Source organism: Syngnathus acus, chromosome 2 (assembly GCF_901709675.1).
Source record: "Syngnathus acus chromosome 2, fSynAcu1.2, whole genome shotgun sequence".
Taxonomy (NCBI): Eukaryota; Metazoa; Chordata; class Actinopteri; order Syngnathiformes; family Syngnathidae; genus Syngnathus; species Syngnathus acus.
The window spans coordinates 23,894,149-23,917,712 of record NC_051088.1 but is presented as its reverse complement, the minus strand read 5'-3'; the positions used below and the strand labels follow the sequence as shown (position 1 = coordinate 23,917,712).

The 23,564-nt window shown below is 43.0% G+C and overlaps 1 protein-coding gene across 4 annotated transcripts; it reads left to right on the top strand.

The window, feature by feature from the left end:
• The first annotated feature begins 202 nt into the window (after positions 1 to 202).
• On the top strand, positions 203 to 23,564 carry LOC119119437 (microtubule-associated protein 2-like). 4 transcript variants are annotated; one of them, XM_037245793.1, is made up of 19 exons: positions 203 to 318; positions 9,600 to 9,654; positions 12,524 to 12,692; positions 12,858 to 12,932; positions 13,918 to 14,148; positions 14,767 to 15,936; positions 16,370 to 16,543; positions 16,643 to 16,762; positions 17,282 to 17,334; positions 17,440 to 17,475; positions 18,301 to 18,465; positions 18,540 to 18,657; positions 19,094 to 19,150; positions 19,300 to 19,607; positions 20,077 to 20,169; positions 20,461 to 20,553; positions 21,596 to 21,677; positions 21,754 to 21,866; positions 22,416 to 23,564. In XM_037245793.1, the coding sequence occupies exons 3-19, from the start codon at positions 12,566 to 12,568 to the stop codon at positions 22,623 to 22,625; spliced, it is 3,225 nt and encodes a 1,074-aa protein (XP_037101688.1). In that variant the 5' UTR covers positions 203 to 318; positions 9,600 to 9,654; positions 12,524 to 12,565; the 3' UTR covers positions 22,626 to 23,564. The 4 variants fall into 4 exon arrangements, with proteins under 4 accessions (XP_037101688.1, XP_037101689.1, XP_037101691.1 ...); XM_037245794.1 differs by lacking the exon at positions 19,094 to 19,150 and having other exon boundaries at positions 12,831 to 12,932; XM_037245796.1 differs by lacking the exons at positions 17,440 to 17,475; positions 18,301 to 18,465; positions 20,077 to 20,169.

The following is a 23,564-nucleotide window of genomic DNA, read 5'->3' as shown; positions in this document are numbered from 1 at the left end:
CTCAGCAACAGCCACACCCTGATGCTTCAGCACCTGCTTGGTCCAAGAGTGCATTTCGCTTTTGGTCCCTTTGTGATCATTCGCACATTTGAAATCCCCTCAACCAGTCACCAGTTTGTATCCCCCCCCCCCCCCGGCGGCGCCCCCTTTGGTGCGATCGCCTTGCCCCAATCCTGCCGCACTTACGGTAAAGATCGTCTCTGCGGTGGGAGGGGCCACTGGGCCCAACAACAGCGCTCATTGTCGGCTGCAGCACTCACTCCCCCTTTCTGATTTGCCCAACTACGCGCCGCTTGTGCCGCACTGCCGAAACCGCAGGTAAGAAACCTCCTAACCTTTGTGCGCCAATTAGTCAAATATGTTTTTGGACTAATCTGTTGCAGCAATAGAAGATGATAAAAGTTTCGTCAATTGTCATGAATAAGAGGGGAAAGAAATATTCGCAGCGTCGCATGTGCAACAATGTGTTAATGAGCAGGCTTGCTTTGGAAGTTGCCACACTATCCGCAAATGAATGAAGGATGGCGTTTAGTCAAGTGCTCATTTGTCGCTGATGTCCTCATGGATGGCTGGATGGGCGTCTTGCTTGCTTTTTGCGCAGTCGCGGCAGCCCGCAGCCGGCCGGCCGGCGCCTTTTGTTCTGCCCCACGCCTGCAAGGTGCTGAAATCGGCGTGTTTCCCAGACAGACATTTACCGCTGTGGAAGCTGGAAATGGAAATGCGCGCATAATTGAAACGTAGTTTACGTTTTGTCTCTTTTATGCTTCGTAACGTGTGGCTGTATTAGGCTCATTCATCCGAGCAAGCCTGTCGCATTTAATTGTCCTTGCATTTGTACCTCCCTCACCTTAATATTAGTCTCGGTAAAAAAAAATATTCCCCCTTATACTATTTTTAATATTAGATCATTTTAATAATCAAATCATTAAGAAGCTGTCGTGGATTTTTCTTTTTTTTTTTTCTTTACAATTTAATGAAGTAAAAATGTCAACTGGACATGTCTTTCCTCCCTCACTACCGCCCCAGTGGGCAGAGATGGAGGTTAAAATAGAAAAAGAAACATTCTGTTATGAAAATAAATAAATGCCCAACTCAAAATCTGTACGTTCACATTCCTGGACATGCATTCCCATGCACCGGATGTTGAACTTGTATTGCAGCTGGCTTGCAGATCCTTCTCGCATGGTTCATGTCAAGGTCAACACATGACACCAAAGGGTTCGGACCATGGGATGTGTTGTGTGGTACACCCTCTCCCAGTGTTCGTCTTTCCTGCATTTGTGCCGTCCTTGTGTTGACAGGTTTCACCTACTTCTTTGTGAGGACACGCCCCTCTCAGAGCAGATTGAGTCTAATCGCTGGCAAGGGAGTGACGATGACCTCAGTCACAAACATTTGATTTTGTCTTTTGAATTAAAATGTCAATTTGGGATTTTTTGACTATCAAGTGACCCGTTCCAAAGTCAGGCCATTGATTGGAAACATCATTCTTGGCACTCTGCAGTTCTTGGCAGCTGAGTGTCATTTGGACCAGAAGCAAGGGCGATTGAGGGCTCGGGATGTTTTCCGCTGGTTGTCCACGCCATGCTTTTCACTCAACAGGTGTCTAACTGGAGCTGGCAGGGTGATTCTTTTCCACGATTAAGGCCCTAATCCACTTGACATACGTCACTTGGATGCAACCTGCTGTCCCTGCATATGGCGCCCTCAAATGCTCAACTTGGAACTCTCAGATTCCAGCTTCAATGTGTTGAAGGTCAATGTTCTCGATCAGACTCTTCATCGGAAATCCATTCGGGATCTCGGACTCTCCCCTCCCACGCTTGCGGGACCCTGACAGCGCGTCTCGGGTCGGCTCGCGGTCGGCCACTCAAACGAGGCCTGACAACCAGTGTCACATTGCATTCCTCACGGACGATGCCCTTCAACAGAGAGGACACTCATCCGGGGCATTCTTCTCCACTTATTGGCATCTAATAATCTGATTCTGGCTGACCAATTAGGAGGAGTCTTTTATTTAAACAGAACAACAACAAAAAACATCATGTTTAAGCACTTCTGAGTTGGTATGTACAATATGTTCTTGTGTGCGCTCACGTCCAAGATGATGACATGTCGTAAAATTTTGTTCTGAGGTTTGCTAGAGAAGAATGCTGGCAACCGTGCCGTTGACGTCTTTCGGGTAATGTTATGGCTTCCGCCTGATGCTATATACGCCCAGCTGTGTCAACTTGGCTGTCATGTCGAATTTTATGTCCATTCTATACTTGTGGATAGTCTATTGAATTGTATGAGTTTATCATCGCTAGCAAAACATCTGTCGCTAAGTGACTCCGGAGACCGCGGCTAGCTCGGCGTTTAGCGTCTCCGCGACGCAACACTGGGCCGTTATGACTTCCAGATGTGGTGGTGGTGGCTAAACTACACGATTGTTTGCTCCTTGTCCTCAAGCGTAGAGCGCTGGTTGCTCTGCCCCGAGGAATGAATGAGCTCAATTGTTGGAGTACCAACTCGGAATCTGGTTCATCAAAAGCTTTTATGTTTTTACATCTCAATGAGCGTGTGTTTTCCACTCCATCCATTCGGGAGAGTCGTCGGAAATGTAATCCCGGAGGAGAAAATGGACTCTCGGGGCTTGACACGGTTTAAGCATCCCTCAAATTGACGTTGGGTAGTATCCAAGCTAACCCACGGATCCATAGGAACCTCGGATACAGTAGATGTGTCAAGCCAGCGTGACAGCGAGGAGCAGATGGACTGAATGCGACGGTACAGCTGCTGAGTGTGTGCGAGCCACCCCCGACCACCATCAGCAGCCAGCTCCTCCCTGCGGCGACAATTTTAATGTGGTTAAAAACGTCCGGTCGGAGGCAAAACTCAGTTTGGCGGGAATCGAAAGATCTCCAAGAGCCTGAAATTTGCTGCAAGTTTGCGAATTTGCCTCATAGCGCCTTGCATCCCCAAACCGTGGTGTGTTGTTTACCGCCCTGCGAGTGCGGCGAAGGGCCCCTTTCTCCAAGGCAACCCCTGCCATGGAAACAAGCCCCTGAAAGGAATGACGATCATGTATTCCTTCAGCCTGTGGCGCTCCTCACCTGGTCGCTACTGAGCAGCCCCTTATTTCCACTTGGAACCCCCCAAGTGGGACTCAACCTTTGACCTGAGAACACCACAGTAATTGGCGTTACCATGGTGATAATTGTCTGTTCTGGAGCCAACAAGTGTGGGCTCTGTTCAATTCATTTTTTTACTCGGTCGGACTGGTCTCACAGGACAGTGAGGGTGGGGGTTGTGTGGTGGTCCATTGGGACTTGACAGTGTTAGTTTGCCTCATTAAATCTGCTCATAAATCCTGCATTGGCATTGTTTTGCAGCTTGGACAGATGTGAACGACCTCTAAGGAAGGACGCCGACTCTTTCTCTCTCTCTCTCTCTCTCTCTTTCTCTTTCTCTCGCCTTACTCAGTGAGTTCAAAAATGCTGAGTCCCGAGTCCAAACTCTTTCCCTGTATGATTTTTACGACTTGATTATGGGGAGATTTTTATCATCCATATCTTTCAGAAAATCATTCCAAACAGTTAACCTGTGTGTAAAACTGAAGTACAATTGGACTTGATTGGCTGCGTTAGGAAATGAGGACATAACAGACTTCAGAAGTTTTTGCTCCAGCCCGATATTATCTTTTGTAATGTCTACGGGAACGTGATGGTTATCGCTCTTTTGTCAGACCTGTTTGTCAACGCCACAAGCTTTTCACGCTTTTGCCGTCGACACGCCGCGGGATGCCAATTATTGATTGGTGTCCCTCCAGAGCGCCCTGGGTAAAGCGACCCCCTGCCGGATCTGCATGCTAATCCACCGCCATCTGCTTTTTCCACCCAAGAAGAAAAGCTGCATGACGCCACAATGTCCTCCCCTGAGAATTACCTTCGCATAAATCCAAACTGCCTCTGGAGTTCTTCCTTGGTTCACTCGGCGAAAGAAGTAAACTCTCCATCAAAGTGTCATGGAACTTGGCACGATAGAGCGCTTTTTCTGCCTGACCGCTAATCAATAGAAGCGGACGAGATTTATCTGCCCCCACTTTGCGTGAGTGGCCAGGATCCTCAGTGATGTAATCGGGTGAATTTGGGGAGTCTTGAAAGTGCCGTAGTTAACTTGGCTCTGATATTTGCTGCACTATGACGCGGAAGCCATGTTTTTGTTTTTTCTTGTTGCTTTGTATTCTGTTAAAACAGTCATTCTCAAAGTGTGGTATGCAGGCCACTAATTCAGAGACAAGGCCAAGCATGTATGAATGCTATCATATATAATTTATGATCAAATCTAATCGCTTGAATACATTCACTGCATATCACACATCACCACCATGCATTTAACAAGCTGGTGAAGCGTGAGCCCACTCCAGAACCTCGTCCGAGTACAGGGAGTCATCGTCGCCAGGCTTCAGCTGTCTACTGCAGCATCACTTAGGCTAATTGTGCACTTACTGTAGTTGCTTCCTGTGCATAATGATAAGATGTAATGCATTTGGTGTTGATGCCATTAAAATACTGCGTCCTGGGAATATAAACTCTGTATTGAATATAAAAACTACTGCTTTCTCGCACTTCGTAAAAACTACTCTGATTGAGAAAATTAATGTCCATCCTAAAGCCAAGCGCAACATCATGAAATACAGGTGCGTGAAATGTTACGATTGTAGGACCTAAAAAGACGGATTTGATATCAAACAAATTTTCCTGTTAGAAAGAATGGAAAGAGATCACTCGTTCCAGAGTCAAACTGCTGCCTTCATAAATCCTTAAAGCGGAAGCAAACATTTTCTTTACAATATGTTGGATGTGTCCCTACAAGTCTAAACACAAAATTCTGATTATTATTTGTTTGTGGAATAGGAATTAAACAGGCAAAATCCACCTGTTTGATCCATCTCAGGGGGCGGCCATTTTGCCACTTGCTGTCGACTGAAAATGACATCACAGTTGCCTCCCAGGTTGCAACCAATCAGGGCTCAGCTACAGAAAACTGGCGAGCCGTGATTGGTTGGCAAAATGGCCGCCCCCTGAGATGGATAAAAACTGTTGGATTTTTTACTTCATATTCCCCAAATGAAACATTAATCATAACACGGTGTTTCAACAAGTTGGGCTGCACAGAACATTTTCCGACAAAGAACATTTTGGTGTTGACTTCTTTTTAATAAACTGTAAATACAATGTTAAGTAATACTAACATTACTATGACCTGGATGACAACAGACAACATAGATCGCAACCGAATAGCATTTTTTGCAGCATTAGTTGGCAAGAATATGTTTGAATTACTGTATTATTTGTTCACACTGAGGTCCTGAAAGAGAACCCAGAGAGGTGACAGAGAGGCAGTGTTCCGTGAGAGTCATGAAGGTTTCTTTTTTTCTCTCACAGTCGCACACAGTAGCCGTGTTTGAGTTTGGCACAGGGCGGGTTTAGAATGCAAGGCTACACCCTGTGGCATTTAGAACATTTAAAAAAAAAAAAAAAAAGGCCATAAAAGCTCTTCATAATGACCCTGTGTGATGCCCCTATCTCTGACATCACAGCCTTGAAAAAGAAATTAAGAAAAAACAATGGTGCCATACTGTGATCTTCAGGCCAATTATGTAGATGATCAAGAAGAGTTTTAAGATGTAGCCTTAATGCCTTTGAATAAATTCTTTATTTATTTCATTTGCCATTTCTGTGAATAACTCGCTTGACTAGCTTGTGTGAACCCAGAGTGTTCTGAGCTTAGCCGCCTCTGTGTTATTGCCAAGACGGCGAGGTCAAGGTCTGGCCGACGGCATTAACGTGCCAGTATAATCAGGATAAGGGCATACACAACTTTTCAAGTTGAGCAAAAATGTCGTTCAATGATGCTTCCGATTTTGAAAAGCTAAACAAAAATATCATCAAGCTTGATGTAGTGACACTTGCAGCCTTCCTGCTTTGAATGTCTGACGCAACTCATCTATAGCGAGCCTCTGTTCCAGACCTATTCCAGAAAAATGATTTAAAGTGACATTTCATTCTAGTTTTACTCTTCTTTATCAAAGCACCTTATTCCATCATCATCTATTGCGTCGCGCTTATCTTCATCCTCTTTCTGTCAAGAAATGGGAGAATATTGTATAACGTCCAAAGCTCTCGTGCGGTTCTCCAAGTAAGAGTCAAAGTGATGCAAGCCCTTTATTTCCTACTCAATCTGTCACATGAGCCATAAACAATACATTTAAACACCAAACTATTGAAGCCCAACATAATTCTAACCATATTAGGGGGGGGTCAGCGCCTTATAAACAGGAAGTGACTTGCAGGAGAAGTGATGACGTCACGTGACGTGTCAGCAGCAGAGGCTCACTGATGCTGACGATGATGAGACTCCTTCCTCTCCTTTTTGCATGTCACCCAAGATTCTTCATCGTTATTTCAGTACGGAAACAGTACCGGTACTTTCTGTGACATTTGGCAGGGGTGTCAAACTCATTTTTGTACTCATAGTTTCCGTCGGAGGGCCATTATGACTGTCAACGCATATATTATATACAGTATAAATCAGACACCAGTAAAAAAAAAAAAAAAATTCAAATATTTTAAAAAGATGCATGGTAATAAAAATTGCTAGCAATAATCTGTAGTTTTTAAAAGTGAAGACAATTTGCAATTTTAGTATTGACACATGAAGCACAATTTGTCTTCGCGGGCCACACATAATGATGTGGCGGGCCGTATCTGGCCCCCCAGGCCTTAAGTTTGACACCTATGATATAGAGCATATTGACTGGCACTAATTTAATTTTTGGCTCATCTAGTACCCCGTGAAGAGAAGGTCTGCTTTTTTTTTTGTCTCAGTCTATTAGGATTGTGCTTCACAGAAAATTAAACTATTTCATTTCCTGTGCTAGTAATAAGCATTGAAGCAGGCCAATTTTCTCGGCCGACCCCCCCTTCCCTCAGCCATCTTCTTCCCTCGCCGCTTTTGTCTCGCCGCCACATTCGGCCGTGACTGCAAATGAGCTTTGGGACAGAGCAATTGTTTGGCTGACAAGATGCACTCGCTGCTCAACGTTACAAGAAGACGGAATCTCACGCAGAAGATCAAATTTACTCGTGTAAATTCTTGGCTAGCTTTTATCTTGGAGCTGGATTCATGTGTCCCACAAACACACTTGCTTTTGACCTAGTGAAGCTCCCATCCCATCCCCCGATACCGGTTGTGCAGCCATTTGTGTTTTGCTTTGCACGTTTCATCTCATCTTTTCTTTTCTTTTCATCTCTCCCTCCCCCTGGCCGCCCTCAAATATAAACATAAGGAATTACTCCCAGCAGATGTTAAGAGGACCACATTTACTGCACGGATTATTATAGCGCTCTAATTTCTATTGTATCAGCTCTTCTTGGAATTGATTGGAAGGGATTTTACAGACATATAAATGACATTTATTTCAAGTTTCAACATCCAGATGATGCCATATCATGATGCCCCTATCAACAGTGTCGTTTACTCTCTAGCCTTTCTTTGCTGCCAGCAACCTTTCGAACGGCGGCCATGACGCAGCAAGCGGTGGATGGTGGCATGCGGGCCTTTGGCGAGCGTGGCTGCCACACAACGAAAGCCGCTCAAGGGAGGAATGTTGTTTTGGAGTCAACACTGCTGCTTGTTCCTGTCACTCAGGATCAAATCTGAATTGGAAAGTTGAATGCGGTTGTTGCTAGCATGAGACCGTGTAGCATAACCTAGCCCGAGGTAGGAGTGAGTCACATGTGCATGTTCGAAGGAAGTCGAGTCCTGGCTATTAATTGAATGCGTAACAGAAATAGATCTTTAGTGACCGACAGGTGAGCTACGACGTAGCTTAGCATACCTGTCTTTGCGGCTTTTAGAATAATAGATGAAGTTGGTTGTTATAGTTGTGTTTTTTCAAAAAACAACATAAATTAGCTCATGTTGTTTCAATAAAAGTCAAATGGAATCAAGTCAAAGTCAATTCGTGGCTTTCGTAAGTTGTCCCAAATCCTAAATTGATTGACTTAAGTCCGTCATGTGACTTCAATCCTCCTCTGCCTCTTACCGCTAACCAAATAGAAATGTTTTATATTTACACAGCGCAGCAGCCCACGGATTCAAGCGAGAAAAGCGGAACTGTCTTGCGTGCGGAGAGTATAATTAATGTTTAACGTTAACACTTTACGCTGCCGTGCAAACGTTGCGGCAGGGCAGTGACGGTTTGCAGCATGTTCAAAGTCCTCATGGCTGTCAGGGCACAGACCAAAAGTGAGTCGCTTTGCTAGCCTTTTTTAAAAAAAGTATCTATTTCTGTGGCAGCGCATTTCCCACCACTATTGTGTTGTTGTTTTCCTTAGGCAAGAAGTACAATATGATTCTTTGTATCATCTCCCATGCAGTATATTTAGTTTTAAATCAGGATTTGGAGCACAACAATCAAAACCACACACAGATTGTGCCTATTGGCAGGCGAGGTTTATCAAGCTGCGCAGATTCATTTCCTGTGTCTCCAATGATCAAGTCAAATCTGAGGATTAGGCCAGTTCCCGAAAATCCACCCCCTCGATTCAACCCCCCCTCTCTCATGTTGCCCCCATATATCCTCGTACGCTTTGCTCCATGAGGGTCAAGACTAATGTCAAGATGAGGAGCAAAAATCAGCGTTCTTCCTTCCCAGGGACTCGGGAGGAAGTGTGTGTTTATTTAACCTTGTGGTCATGCACTTTCAAACTGAGACGCTTGAAAGACGGGCTTTGGAGTTAATGAGGAGCTGATAAGCCATTATCAGTAGCAGCTAACAAACATGCAGCAGATGATTTTGCTCACAAATGATATTCCAGAAATTGTTCATTTTTTGTTTTTCAATATTATGCAAGAACAATTTAATTCGGATGAGTGCCATGTTTCCATTTCTGTCATATGGTTTGCTTTTCTCTTTTGCCACAAAAGTTCAAATATTGGCAAAAGTATTTGTATTGACTCTGTGAACCGCAGCAGGATATGACATCGTGACTGTCCCCAAAGAGGGGAAACACGCAAATGTGTCTTAAGCTTGAAATCATCACTCTCGCACAGCCACAATGGGCAGTTCCAAGAACTTTACAAATCATCAAAACAACTCGACAGTGGATTCTAAGCAATGGATTCTAATGCTTGTGATTGCTGGGTAAGCACTTAAAAAAGAAAAAGAAAAACAAATCCCTTTAGGAAAGTCATGAATGTATTTCTACCATTTTATATATATATATATATATATATATATATATATATATACACATTATATATATATATGTATATATATATGTATATATATATATATGTATATATATATGTATATATATATATATGTATATATATATGTATATATATATATATGTATATATATATGTGTATATATATATATGTATATATATATATATATATATGTATATGTATATATTATTTTTTTTAAATATATATTTGTTTATTTATATATACATATATATATACATTTTCTTTTTTTTATGACAATGACAATTTGCGGAGTTTTCCTAACACATTTTCTGCTTTTTTTTCCCCCGTCCTCCTCTCAGAGCACATCCAATCAGACTGGTCAGCATCGTTGGTGCAGGCACCTCTTTGAGTCTGGTAAGCTCTCGCGTCACTTCTAAAGTTTTGGATAAAACATGTCTCATTATAATTTCATGTTCACCTATTGGTCGGGTAACCCTCCATTATTGCTTTTGAGCCACGTGATGGTATCTTAAGGCCTAACCATTGTAAGTGACTTGAGCTTGATATAGACAAAAGTAGACCTTTGGCGCCTTGTTGTCACATCTATAGGCAATTACAGAAGCGTATAAAGCTTTTTGAGAGGGTGTCAATTACTGGCCAATTTTCGCTTGTTCCCGACCCCCTACAAGCAGCATACAGTCGCACACATTTTGTTCCATGAAGGGATTCCCTCGCCGCTGGGATTTGTTGGCAAGGGAATGCATCTGTTAGTCATTAGGATGGCAAACTCCTGGTCGTACACACGCAGGAGTCTGCAAGTCTCCTACGAGCTCTCCTGGCACTTTGTCCCGTCGTTGAAGTTATTTTGGTCCCAACCAAAGTCTGCATAGGGCGGGGGGAAAAAAAAAGCATCTGGAACGCTGCCAGACGGTATATGTTGCACTACTTGGACATTTCACACTCGCTTTTCCCATGACTCATTTAAGTGGCTGCCAGATTAGTCCTGCCATTCATGGAGACGGGAAGTTAAGAGGGGGGGGGTTTGCTTGGAGAACAAGAAGATATTTATGACCAGCACAAAGTGGTGGTTTCCTGCCGTCTAATAACTTGAAGCTTTTGTTTTGAGCTGGACAGCAGGAAACTACGCGCACGTGCGAGTGGCTTAGCCGTGCGTCTGAAAGTGACTCTCATTTTGTCTGTAATTAAAATGAAAGGCCTGCAGACATATTCAGTAAGGCGATGCAGACAGTCGCCAGACTGGACTTAGATGACAGATGATATTTCAGATGTTTAAAAAAAAAAAAAAATTGGCACTAGCTGGTCAAAATAGAATAAAAGTTACCTGTGCTTCATGTGGAAATATTAATAGCAATATTGCTTAAGCACGCCGTGGGTATAAAACATAATCAATGACAAGCATCGCCACCATCTAGAAATTGATGGATTAAAGCAGATCGCCTCCCATTTGTCAGCAAAGAGGCCCACAGCATCCACTGACCTATTTCCGTATCCATAACGTTGGGAAAGATCAGTGTGTTGCCAGCAGCATCCTCTGCTGACCACAACAGCCCCTCCCTTTTGCCGCCCATCACCATGGAAACGCTGACATCATTGTGGGTGGGGCTAATAAGAGCTCAAAGAAGCTGCAGGCTTAGGCAGAATCCACCAGTCACCGCACAAATCCAATTCATCTCTAATTTGCCTCTTTGGATACTATTAACCCTTTTAAAGCAGAATTTAATACCATTTAAATGCCGTCACATCACCTGTCCAAAATCTATCACAATTAACTCAATCGATTTTAATCGAAATGTATTGATTTTGCTGATTATCATCCCTCAAAGGGAAATTGAATGTGCAATTTTTTAAACTACACAGGTAGTGCGATAGTGATACAAATTACTTTAAATGATGTAAGTGTAGATTATTTTATGTTTATGATGAACTGCAAATTACAAATCAATGGCCAAAAGAAGCTGCAGCAAAGGAGTCTAGGCCATTGGTGTCAAACCCAAGGCCCAGGGGCCTTGATACGGCCCGCCACATCATTTTATGTGGCCCGCCAAGACAAATTGTGCATCGACCACAAATTGTCTTCACTTCAAAAAATAGAGATATTGCTAGCAGTCTTTTTAAAATATTTGAACAATTTTTACTAGTCTATGATTTCAAAACTAGTTCTATATTAGTTTGTTTAAAATGATGACAAATGTAGATGAAAATATGTGAACACACACACACACACATGAGCACAGGAAGGATTAAAGCAAGGTTGGCCTAGTGAGACACCCTGCCAGAGATTCCCCGCTAAATAGATGGTGACATTCCAATGTCGGCAGCACTTTGTGGAGACGTGACGAGTGACCCAGATAAGGGCGGGGTAGGGTTGAGAGGGAGGGAGGGAGGGAGGGAGGTGAGGTTGGATTAGGGTCATGGCGGGCGGGGCGGGAAGGTAAGGTTGAGCACAGCAGGGGCTGCCGCGTGCACAAACCAAAGGAGGACACCTGTCTGTCTGTATGCGTGTCTGCTGGATCAGGTTTAAAGCTTGATTGAGCGTGATGACTCTTTTTTTAAATGGCACCTGTGATTCAGGTCATATTAGCCGGATGGTGGCCTTTTCTTTCTGGAATGTTGTCGCTTCCCCGCTTAAGTTATTATTGATAGTATGGCTTTTATTTGTCAAATTATTTTTTTTATTTCATTGTTCCTGTAATATAGAATGACAATGAAGGCATCGTTTCACTGCAGTGGGCACGATCATGTTAAGAATTTTGTAATGAAAGGAAATATTCGCTGTTGCAAAATCATTTTTGGGAATTTGTGCCTTTATTGTCCTTGCTTTGCCTATTGGGTCACGGGCATGCTGTTGCTTATGCAAATAAAAAAAAGTTCACCTTTGTTAGAATATCCGATATTGTTGCTGTGACAACGAGATCAAAATTGCTTCTTGCGCTAATGAGGGCTGCTGTGCCATGTGTTGCACTTTAGATGGCAGGATTGTATCGTCAGGCAATTGGCTTTGGCTCCACAAGCTCGCTCGTCTGCTGCTCCGGTTGCCATAACAACAACCCTCCTTATCAGTATTCAGTAATGAGAGAACATGAGAGATCTGCTTGTTTGTTTTGTCTGCTCCAATGCACCTTGTTGCTATTATTTGCTAAGCGTTGAAAACAGCCGTGGAGCTTAAGTCAAGTTCATCTGTTCTTTCCAAGTCTTGATGAGAAGAGACAAGAGAGGAAGACTCAATCATTTGACGTAAGCTCATTCTTCCATCTGTTTGCAGGTGGCCCATCCCCAGCAGGCAGGCAGGCAGGCAAGTCAAGGCATGGCAGACAGTCGGCAGCCAGACGAGCATTGGGCCTCCAACGGCCAAGAGAACGGCCAGAACGGCTACTCGGCCTACCGTGAAAACGGATTCCACGGCGGGGCGGCTGCGCATCCCAACGCAACAGGTACGAAGGTGCTGGAACCTTTCACGAGAAGCTGTGTCCGTGGCTACGTGTGCGGTGCTATCACTGATGTCTCACGTCACCCGAAAACGAGAGAATGGCTCAGCCGTGTCAGACTTCCTCCCGCCCATGTCTTGTCAGTGTGTGTGTCTCTTTCTCCCTCCACAGTGGATGACTCAGCCAATTTGCCTCCCTCCCCTCCTCCCTCTCCATCCGCTCAGCAGATTGGGCCGGCGGCACAAGGTATACCCAATGCACACTTTTTAGGCTACGCAAATGGTGGCCAGAGTAAACCCGAGCGTCAGATGATGTCAGACACTACTGGTCGTTCCGTTTACCTTTGAGCGTCTGCACCGTGTCAAAGCCGAGATGTTTACACTCACAGGTCGTCTCGTTAGTCAGCTTCACAATTGTCTCCGGGACAAAGTAACACTTTTTCCCGACCATTTCTATGTCGCATGCAATCACCCAAATACGCTAGTCAAACCGCCTTGGTAGTTTTTGCCCGTTGCTACCGACAACACACGACGTACTGAAATGATGAATCTAAAAGCGTCAAATAGAATTGAAGCGGAAGGAATAAATCTGAATGCATCGGACATTTATGCAAAACACCACATCAGCATCACAATATTTGTAATCATAGTTTGAGTGCACATAACAAGAAAAACAAATGAAAAACCAAAAAAAAAAGATTTTTTTCATCATAATAGTAACAAAAATAATAATAATGATAAATAATAAATAATGATATATAATAATAATAGTCCCACATAGTGTGACTTGAGCTGACTTTGGGCAGGAGGCCCAAAGTGATTGGCAGCCAATCACAGGGCAGATACAATATAAAGAAAGAACCAATCACAGCTAAGAACAATTTCGAAGTATTCACGTATTTTGGAATGTTGCAGAAAACCAAAGTACAGAGAGATACGAATATGCTAACTCCACAGAAGAGATGCTCAAACCTCCAACTTTAGAACTGCGAGGCAGAACCACTAGTCCACTGTGCTGGAAAATGACACGTCTCCTTTAATTTCAACATTCTACAAGAGCATTCAGAAAAAGACGCCACTCTCCTTCTTATTCTTGGCAAGATTTTCTCCGTATCCACTCGTTGTTGGTTTGTTTACATCACGTGTCTCCATTCTAGATCCAAATGTCTTGTGACCCCCTGTAACCCCAATTCCCTCCATGTCTCACCCACCTCCCTCCCTTGTTTGAGAAGATAAATTAGAACCTGTCAGTGCTTTCTCTGCGGAGGAGCAACAACAGGATGAGGATGAGCAGGAGGAAGTTGCCGTTTGCCAGGAGGAGGAAGTGACATATGGGCAAGCGGGCGCCTTAGAGCAGAAAGATTTGCTAGCCGATGCGCAGGTTTGGGGCTGCGAGCAAGCTCAGACACCTGAGCTGCAAAATGGAGCAAGTCGTCACAGGGAACAGAGTCCTTCAGAACAAGGTTTGTCGGGGGCCACGTGCAAAGGGGTGACTCCTCCTTTCTGAGCGTGTGCGTGGGACTGAGCGCATGTGTGTGATTGGGGGAAAAAAAAAAGCCCATCCCAAATAATTTCTTGCTTCCCTGCAGCTTTGTTGCAGCTCGTCCATCCTTATGATTTTGTGCTTTTCCGCAGTTGCCTTTGCTTTTACGGAGACTGTTGTCGGACTCGACCACGTGTTGCTTGACAATGGCCGTACTTTTGTGTGTTGCCAGCTACATTGCAAATGCAATTAGCATTTAGCACTTTTTTAGATTTGGTGTGCAAACCTGAATATGAAACCAAATGTTCCTCTGTAAGAACGCACAATGGGGGAAAAAAAAAAGTTGAATCACTTTTTTTTGGGTCAAGCAACTTGCATTGCAATAGGAATTGAATAATTTGACCACGCCTTTACTTTTTTTGTCATCTACCATCATGCAAGTCATGGCTTCATTTCATTAGCTGCTGTGACAATGGAGAGCGACGGCTTCTGTGTGCTCAAGGCCTCGGCTTGGCTGTGGTTGCCCAGCTTTTTGTGGCTGCTGCTTCGAGTTGACATGACTGCACACAAAGTCGTACAGTGTCCTCCCAACTTACAGCCCGACTCGAAGAAAATACCAAACAGGAGGCACAAGAGGGAAACCGAGAGAAAACCGTCGAAGCGATCCAAGTCATTTCGCAATGTGGTGCAGAGGTCAAAGCTGATACGGGCTCGGACTCAAAAACCTACTTTGTCACCACGTCTGAAGAGAGCGAAGATGAAGCGGAGGGACGGAAATCAAGAATGTTTTCTGAACACTTGTGTCCTGTCCCTGGAAGATTTTTATCCAAACTCACCCTTGGAGAGCAAATGATGGGTGAAGAGGTCTTTAACGAATATTCTGTCCCCATGCCTTCTCCTGAGGACTCTTCTTACCCTTTGATGGATTTTCAAGTCAACAACCTTGGAGATCAAACAATCGATAATAAAGGATCTAATCTTGGAATATTGCAAAAATCACCTTCACGGGCAAAGATACTAGAAAAAGCTGTGACCAGTGGAATGAAACCAGATCGCCTCAGAATCCCAAAAATTGGTCCAAAAGACCGACTGACTGAGTTTCCTTTAGGGAACGCTCTACCTGGTGACATGAAGATACCAACAATTCCTGAAGTGGACATTGAAAAAGACCCTTCAAGAGAAGCCTCTCCTGTCCCACCGGACACTTCCTTCATCTTTACATCTTCAGAAACTGAACGTGAGAGACAGAAACAAGATTGCAAGAAATTGCTCGGTGGTCCCAGAACACCTGCAAGGTCAGAAACAAAAGGAAAGGACGAGATCCCTGATGCCCAAAAGCCCTCTGATGGAACGAGTGCACTCTACTTACAGGAAGGCTCACCAAAGCCACAATTTCCCTCTCCAGTCATAATTATACCTCAAGCGCAAGTGGAAGAAGAGGATGACCGAGAGGTCGTTGAAGACCTCAGATGTGATGCTGATGAGCCTGTGCTCCCCAAAGTGGATCAGAAGGAGCCACAAGTGGCTCAGGTGATCCAGGAAAATAACGGTGTCGGGCAAGCTAAGAGGCATTTTTGCAGCCCTTCCGTATGTTCTGATGAGGACCATCAAGATGATGCAACTGAAATAAGAGAGGAGAAGAAGACTGGTATGCAGTCATCCATGGAGATAAGTCAAAAGATAGAAGACCCCTATCAAGCTTCTCTTGATGAAGCTCCAGCAGATGTCTCCATCTGTGACACAGACAGTAGCTGGATTGATTCAAAAGGTACCCAGAATGAATATTTTACGACATACAGTGGAATCTCAAAGGTCAAAAGACGTCCTTTGTACAATTTTTTTTTTTAGATATTAATTGCAATGTGGCAAGAAGCCGGAGTATCGATACAAACAAGCTCAAGGAGAATATTTCCCACCATAAAACCAGAGCCCAGATTCAAACCCGGATCTTCAGAACTTCTTGGCTGGCGGATGTCCTAATTACCACCTTCCACCTGAGAACCTCAACTATGAAAATGTGTTGATTTTGAAAATGCAAGACATATTTGATGGCGGTTCAGACTGCCAAGTTCTTGTGCGACAAAAAGATACCAGTTGAATTCTGAGTTTGGCCTGAGAGGTTCCACTGTATTTGTATCCGGGATATCTGAGAAGCTAGCAGTGTGGAGAATTGGTTCCTTTTTGATGCCTCTCCACTGCAGATGACGACAAAACTATCACGACAAAGCAAATCAGAACTTTCCCGCCGACCCAGAGCGTCACCCTCGGCATACTCGGGGTGGACACGCCCACTAAACGGCTCCCGGCCAGAGGAAGTAAAGTTCTCCGCAAAGGTCTCGGCTTTCGTCCAAAAGAGGAGATGAAGAAGAAAAAAGGTTACAAATTCCCCCCTTGCTCGCGTTGATTCGTTTTGTATCCGCGACGACCAATGTGAGTTTGACGATGTGGTTAATTTTGTTTTTCCTCTTTGCTAGTCGCCATCATACGCAGGGCGGACCAGAATAAGGTCTCAGCCTTCCAGGCTCGAAAAAGTCTAGCCAAAGCTGCGGTCAAACATCCTCGGCCAGCTCTGCTTCACAGACGCAAAGCCGCAGGTGAACACCAATATTTGGCACCGTGGATAGAGAGAGCGCACCGTTGTTTCAAAAGAGCTTCTGAGATAAAATGGCGCTCCCACCATCAAGCCTAAACAATGTGTACAAACACAATTTAGGTCGTGGGAATATTCAGGACTGCTCTCTCTCAACTGGTGGCTTTTTTTTTTAAAGACTTTAAGCAGTTGCAGTGTGGCTGGCAACATCATGTGCTGCTCATTTTCATCACAAACATCCATTTTTTATTTTTTTTTTGGAACCTCCACAAGCGCTCCAGTTCTGCTTCATATTTAAGCTACTGTATGTTGTCTTCATATATTGCTGTGTTTTTGCCGGGACAATGTGATGTTTTGCTTGTGGAAAGATTCTGACCTGGATGAGGATTTCTGCTGATCCATCACTTTGCATTTAATCTTTATAAAGGGACAAGTCAATACGATATTTGAATCCCTCCACTCCCAAGCGACTCTCTTTGCTGTTTGACATTGATCATGAAAAAAAAAAATGTTTTCTTCACAGGTGTAGAAAGCTCTCAGCCCTTAAGTGTCCACCAGTCCAGGGAGAGACCCACCGTAAGTTAGCCACCAACCTTTTTGCCACATGTATTGCATGAAAACACTTTCTGTTTTATTTCTGCATGGTTGCATTTGTGTCTCGCATTGTGTCTTGCATGCCAGCCTTTGTCCTTGCATCTGTCTCGGCAGAGAACATCCGTAAGTATAGACGTTTGTGTGCATCTCATTCATTTGCATACAGCACTTTTTTTACTTTTTCACTTTTTTACTGAGCTTGTTTTGTCTTGTGCATCATCACGGAAGTTAAAATGATGAATTTTTTTGTGGCCCATGACTTTGGGTAGTATTTTAAATTTGACGCATTGACTTTTGGTAGCCAAAGTGCTATTTTATCATTGGGATACAGCAAGCTAGCTAGCTAGCTAGATCAATAGATGTAACTTTTGTCCCCCAATATTGTGATGAAAAAGAGAGATTTAGTGTGGTCTGAAAGAAGGTACAAAATGTTTGCAGTAAAGAGGGAGGGGTTGTATATACGTATGTTTTCAAAAATTCAATCAAATCCATGATATAAAACCCATAAATAGGCATACAGTAATCCCTCGTTTATCGCGGATAATTGGTTCCAAAAACCACCCGCGATAAGTGAAATCCGCAAAGTACGGTCACCAACAAGAACTGGGCAAGTACTGGGCAGGCTAACGAGTTAGCGGAAAGATGCTAATTCGCGATCGTGCTAACACGCGACTTCTAAAGGAATGTAAACAAACATTTGGAGCAATACGACATTGTCCTAAAGGTTAGACACATGTTTCCTCAATTTAGAAGTTTTATTTTGACTTTTAAATGTTTTTTTTTAATTTGGAAATAAAATCCGCGATGTAGTGAAGCCGCGATAAACGAAACGCGAAGTAGCGAGGGATCACTGTATTTCATCATGTCATAATGTCTCCATCTGTCTGTCTGCCATGTCGCCGCCATCCGTCTGCCATGCTTCTCTCCATCTTGGTGGCCGCCACCCAGAGCCCCACGCGGCCCGTTCTGTTAAAAATGGCAATGCAGAGCCAGCAATCCCCGCGGCCTGACTCCGCATGTAGCCTTAAACGGAGCCCCCAGGTGGAGGCGGTGCTCAGTGAGGCCCCGCCCACCTTGGCATGCTCCCGCACTGCCCCTCAGAAAAACATACAGGTAGCGAATGGGGGGGAAGTGTGTGAAAATAAGTAGACCTGTAATATGATTGTCAACTTGTGTTTTGCGTTCAGGAGAGAACATACCGTAGTCCAGAGAAAAGGTCATCGCTCCCCAGGCCGTCCAAATCACTGACCCGCCACCTTCCTGCATCTGAACAAGAGGACAACAGCACCCCCTGCAGGCCAACCTGTAAGCTTTGCCAGTGTTTTGATACCTTTACTGAGCTAAGGCGCATATTTTACTTTTTAAATATACCGACAGATATAATGATGATTTCGTTTCAATTGACTAAAAATTTGTAAGTAAATGTGAACTTTTTTAAAGGTGATGGACTGCTGGAGTTAAGGAAAGACAAAAATGGTCAAAATTAATCAATTGACAACTAATTAATGTTTCTATTTTATTAATTAAATAATCGTTTACTTGTCCAAATCATCTAATAGCAACCCCTTAACAGTCATTTTTCATTCTGACAGTTTTATTTTGACTGATATTATGCTGTGCGATCTAATTTTACATGAATGTAAAATTGTGCCTTGGTTCAGTAAAGGTCAGGAAAGATTGCTCAAAGTGATCACTCACCATATTTACCCATTCCACGCCTCCGCCTTCCTTCCTCCTTTAGCCATCAACACCGAGGTCAAGGGTGACAGCAGGTCTGGGAGGGGCCCTAGTATGGCAGGTAGTGCTCCTTTTAGCATCATCGCAACCTTCTTTTCATTGTCTAACACTTTTTTTTTTGTTGACTGTTAGGTTGGCAGCTCCATCATAACTTCAAATGTTATCTTATGTTATTACGTGATCATCATCATCTCGTTCTTTCCGTAACAGGCACGGACTCTGGACGTTCCTGGTCAGCTCGCAGCGGCACTTCGACCCCCGGATCCTCTGCGGTTACGCCCGGCACACCCCCTAGTTACTCCCGCACGCCCGGTTCGCGCACCCCCGGAAGCCACACACCCAAGTCCTTCAGCGTTCTCCAGGAGAAGAAGGTCGCCATCATCCGCACCCCGCCCAAGTCGCCGTCTTCAGCCCAGCGGCAGCTGAAGGTTCTCAACCAGCCCTTGCCTGACCTCAAGAATGTCAAGTCCAAGATTGGATCCACCGCCAACCTTAAACATCAACCCAAGGGTGGACAGGTAATAGTGCTGTTTTCATATTTAGAAAAAAAATCATAACTAGAAATGCTTCTCTTCTGGCTGAATATTGCCAAATTTGTTTCAGTCAAATATTAAGAGTGTGCGTCTGGAATCTGAAACGCTGCAGTCCTTTCCAGTCCACTACTCTTGTCCCTCCTTTGACCCTCTTTCTAACTTTCAAACTTCTCGTCTCAACATGATTCAATTTTAGAAATAAAAATAACAAATATATGTGTGTGTGTAGACACACACCTGTACAGTATACATGGCACTGTTTGCATTTTTTTTCTCTCTTTTTTTGCTAATTGCTTCATGTAGAGTATTTTATTGATGAGGTATAACAAAAACTGAAACAATCACGCTAAATACATATTAAAAATAAATGTTAAAACACATTGATCAATCATTGCACATTTGACATTGAGGCACACATAGATTTTTTTTTTCCTATTATTTCTTTTTGATCTAGGTGCAAATTTTAAACGAGAAGGTGGACTTCAGTCATGTTCAATCAAAGTGCGGCTCCAAGGATAATCTGAAGCACACGCCCAAAGGAGGCAATGTATGTACGGCTCTATCTTTTCTTGCTCTCTTCCTTCTCTCCTTTTATTCCGAGTCCTTCCATGACCCTGTAATCCCGCCGTGGGTTGCTCCATGAGCAGGCTGCTTTTTAAAATGCTGCGTTCAAACAAGTGTGGTTTAACTGAGCTGCAAACGGCAACTCTGAGGATTTAAGAAATAGTTTCCAGGGGGGAGGAGCTTCTCCGGAAGCCCAACCCATACCACTTGGGTGGCCCTTCTCTCTGCCGCTTGTCTGCATAAAAATCAAAAACAAGTACCTTGTCATTGCCAGGTCATGATTCCGAGTGTTAAACTGGACTTTAGCCACGTGCAGGCTAAATGTGGCTCCCTGAACAAACTCCAGCACACCCCGGGCGGAGGAAATGTGAGTTGACGCAACAACAAAAAGTTAAAAATAAATGGTAGTCATCAAGCTGTTTTAGAATTAGTGGTGTATAAATATATGTATAAATGTATTAAATATATATATATATTATTAATATATATATATTATGTTTGTCTATGTATATACACTACCGTTCAAAAGTTTGGGGTCACAAAATTGTTTGGGTGACCCCAAACTTTTGAACGGTAGTGTAAATATTATTATAATAAAATATTATGAATTAAATATTATAAATTATATCTTATATTTGTATAAGATTATATATAATCTATGAATATAAGTATACATGTATATTATAAGATTTTTTACACAGAAGATTATATATATAATCTATAAATAATTATCTAAATAAATATATACACTACCGTTCAAAAGTTTGGGGTCACCCAAACAATTTTGTGACCCCAAACTTTTGAACGGTAGTGTATATATATATAATGTATATGTATTATATATATTACTATATATATATTATATATATAATATTTATAATGTATGTGTAAAAAAGATGTTTATACATCACTAATATATATATGTATTATATAATATATCATAATTAATATATATTATATTTATACATTTAATACATGTTTTTTTCATTCATATTTTTTTAGACATATTTTCAGTCTGTACAATACAAAATGTACATAAATTCTTGTAAGTATAAACAAAGCGCCACAGCTTTATTTTCCTATACTATATTATAATATTTAATATATTCAATGCTACATGTTTTTTTTCTCATTAATATTTTTTTAAACATATTGTCAGTCTGTACAATACAAAATGTGCATAAATTCTTGTAAGTATAAACAAAGCGCCACAGCTTCATTTTCCTTTAGCGCTTTCACGCGCTGGCATCGCCACCTCTTGTCTCATTTGAGTACAAATTAATCTGAATTTATCCGCATGCATGTCGTGCCACTCCCGCGCTTATTCGGAGATCATCCCGCTATCATACTGCCGCTCTTTCCCACGCTGTAAACACAGAATGACACGGACACGCCACTGCTTCTTACAGGTCCAAATCCAGAGCAACAAAATCGACTTGAGCCACATCACTTCCAAATGCGGCTCCATGTCCAACATCCGCTACAGGCCAGGTAGAGAGAACCACATGATCCAAATGGATAGGATCGGAACCATTTAGTCCGTCCTCATTCTGTCGTTGTCGTGCAGGCGGAGGCAACGTTCGGATTGAGAACGTCAAACTGGACTTTAAAGACAAAGCTCAACCCAAGATCGGCTCAATGGACAACACCAGCCACATGCCGGGTGGCGGGAACGTGATGGTAAAATGTTGCTTTTAATTGGCCTGTGTGTGTCAAAATAGCATTTTTTTTGTTGATACACATCGTTACTTCATTTCAAGCAGGGGTGTCAAACTCGTTTTTTTTCACGGGCCGCATTGTAGTCATAGCTTCTTTCGGAGGGCCATTATGACTGTCAACCCAAATAAATGTATGAGCACCTCATTAAGTAAAAGCTACAAAACAAACTGACACATAACTCGTTTTCAAATCAGACGAGTAAAAACTGGTCAAATATTTAAAAAAAAAAAAAGATATTAAAAGTCAAGACAATTTGCAATTCTAGTAATTTGATGCACAATTTGTCTGTCGGGCCACATAAAATGGTGTGGCGGGCTGTATCTGGCCCCCTGGCCTTGAGTTTGACACCTGTGATTTAAAGTCTTCGAAATAGTTGGGAGATTTAGATCGTTAATGGAAAATGCAACAAAGTTTGGGAGTGGACAGAGAAAGTCGAATAAATGGAACTCAACTCTTATTCAACGTTTTCTTTGCGTTTTTCGTTCTGAACGCTCGCAATGTCGTCATCAGATCGAGAGCCACAAGCTGAGCTTCCGTGAGACCGCCAAAGCCCGGGTGGACCACGGTGCGGAAATCGTTGTCACCCACTCCCCCGGGCTGGGGATGAGTGGCACCTCGCCTCACTTGTCCTCCGACGGCAGCATCAACCAACTGGATTCGCCGCAGCTCGCCACACTGGCCCAAGATGTTACGGCCGCGCTGGCCAAGCAGGGCTTATGAGCCGCCTGCTTTGGATCATCCCTCCATTTCCTCCATGGTCCTCTCCAGACCCTCCACCTCAATGGATCTTCTTTCCAGAGGCATTTCAAAAGAGAATCCTCCAATTACTGTCCGTCCACTCCTTACACAAGTTACTGTTTTCTTCCTTTGTTGGACTTTGGTGTAATTTGAAGAGAGCGTGTCTGCTATAAGATTGTACAGTGAGTTTTTTTTTTTAGTTTTTTTTTTTTTAAAAGCATCGCCGCATTGCTCTTGCATGAGGACCACTCTTAAAGTAAACTCAATTTACAGCAACTTAGAAAACTGTTTAAAACTGTGACAAAAGGAACTACTAGCTTCATATCGGAGAGTCTGATGAGCATGTCGGTTTGAAGAAATGCAGCATTGAAAGTAAAAAGATTTGGTTTTATGATGTGCGGTGACCTGTTGGGAAGTTTGTGTTGTATGTGGTTTTATATTTCACGGTAGTTTTCTACGTTGGCTGTGGCTGCATTCCTCAAATATATTGATTTTTATTTCCTGCAAATGAATTCTTGTTTCTCTGCTTTTTAAAGGTCGTTGAGTATGCAAAAGGTCTTTTTGGAACAAAGCTCCTCATACTAGCTTGGGGGGTTTTTACTCCACTACAGAGAAAAAGGGAAAATGAATGTTTTGTATCCAAACATTCCGTTTAAGAGAGCGTGTATGTGATTGAAGCAGTCCAAAACTGAAGAGTGCATGGAAGACGTGTGTAATACTTTCAGAACTGTTCTTGTGTGTTCTCCGCTCACTGTTGTGAATGTCCCGCCCTGATGTCTGTTATCTGCCCTCCAGTGTTGATCTCCACCTGTGGATGTGTATTTAAAAAAAAAAAAAAAAACATGTTTGCAATGTTGTCATGGGTAAATGCTCACGTGGAAAACAATGACAAGGGAAATAAAGAAGACTAAAAGTACTTCA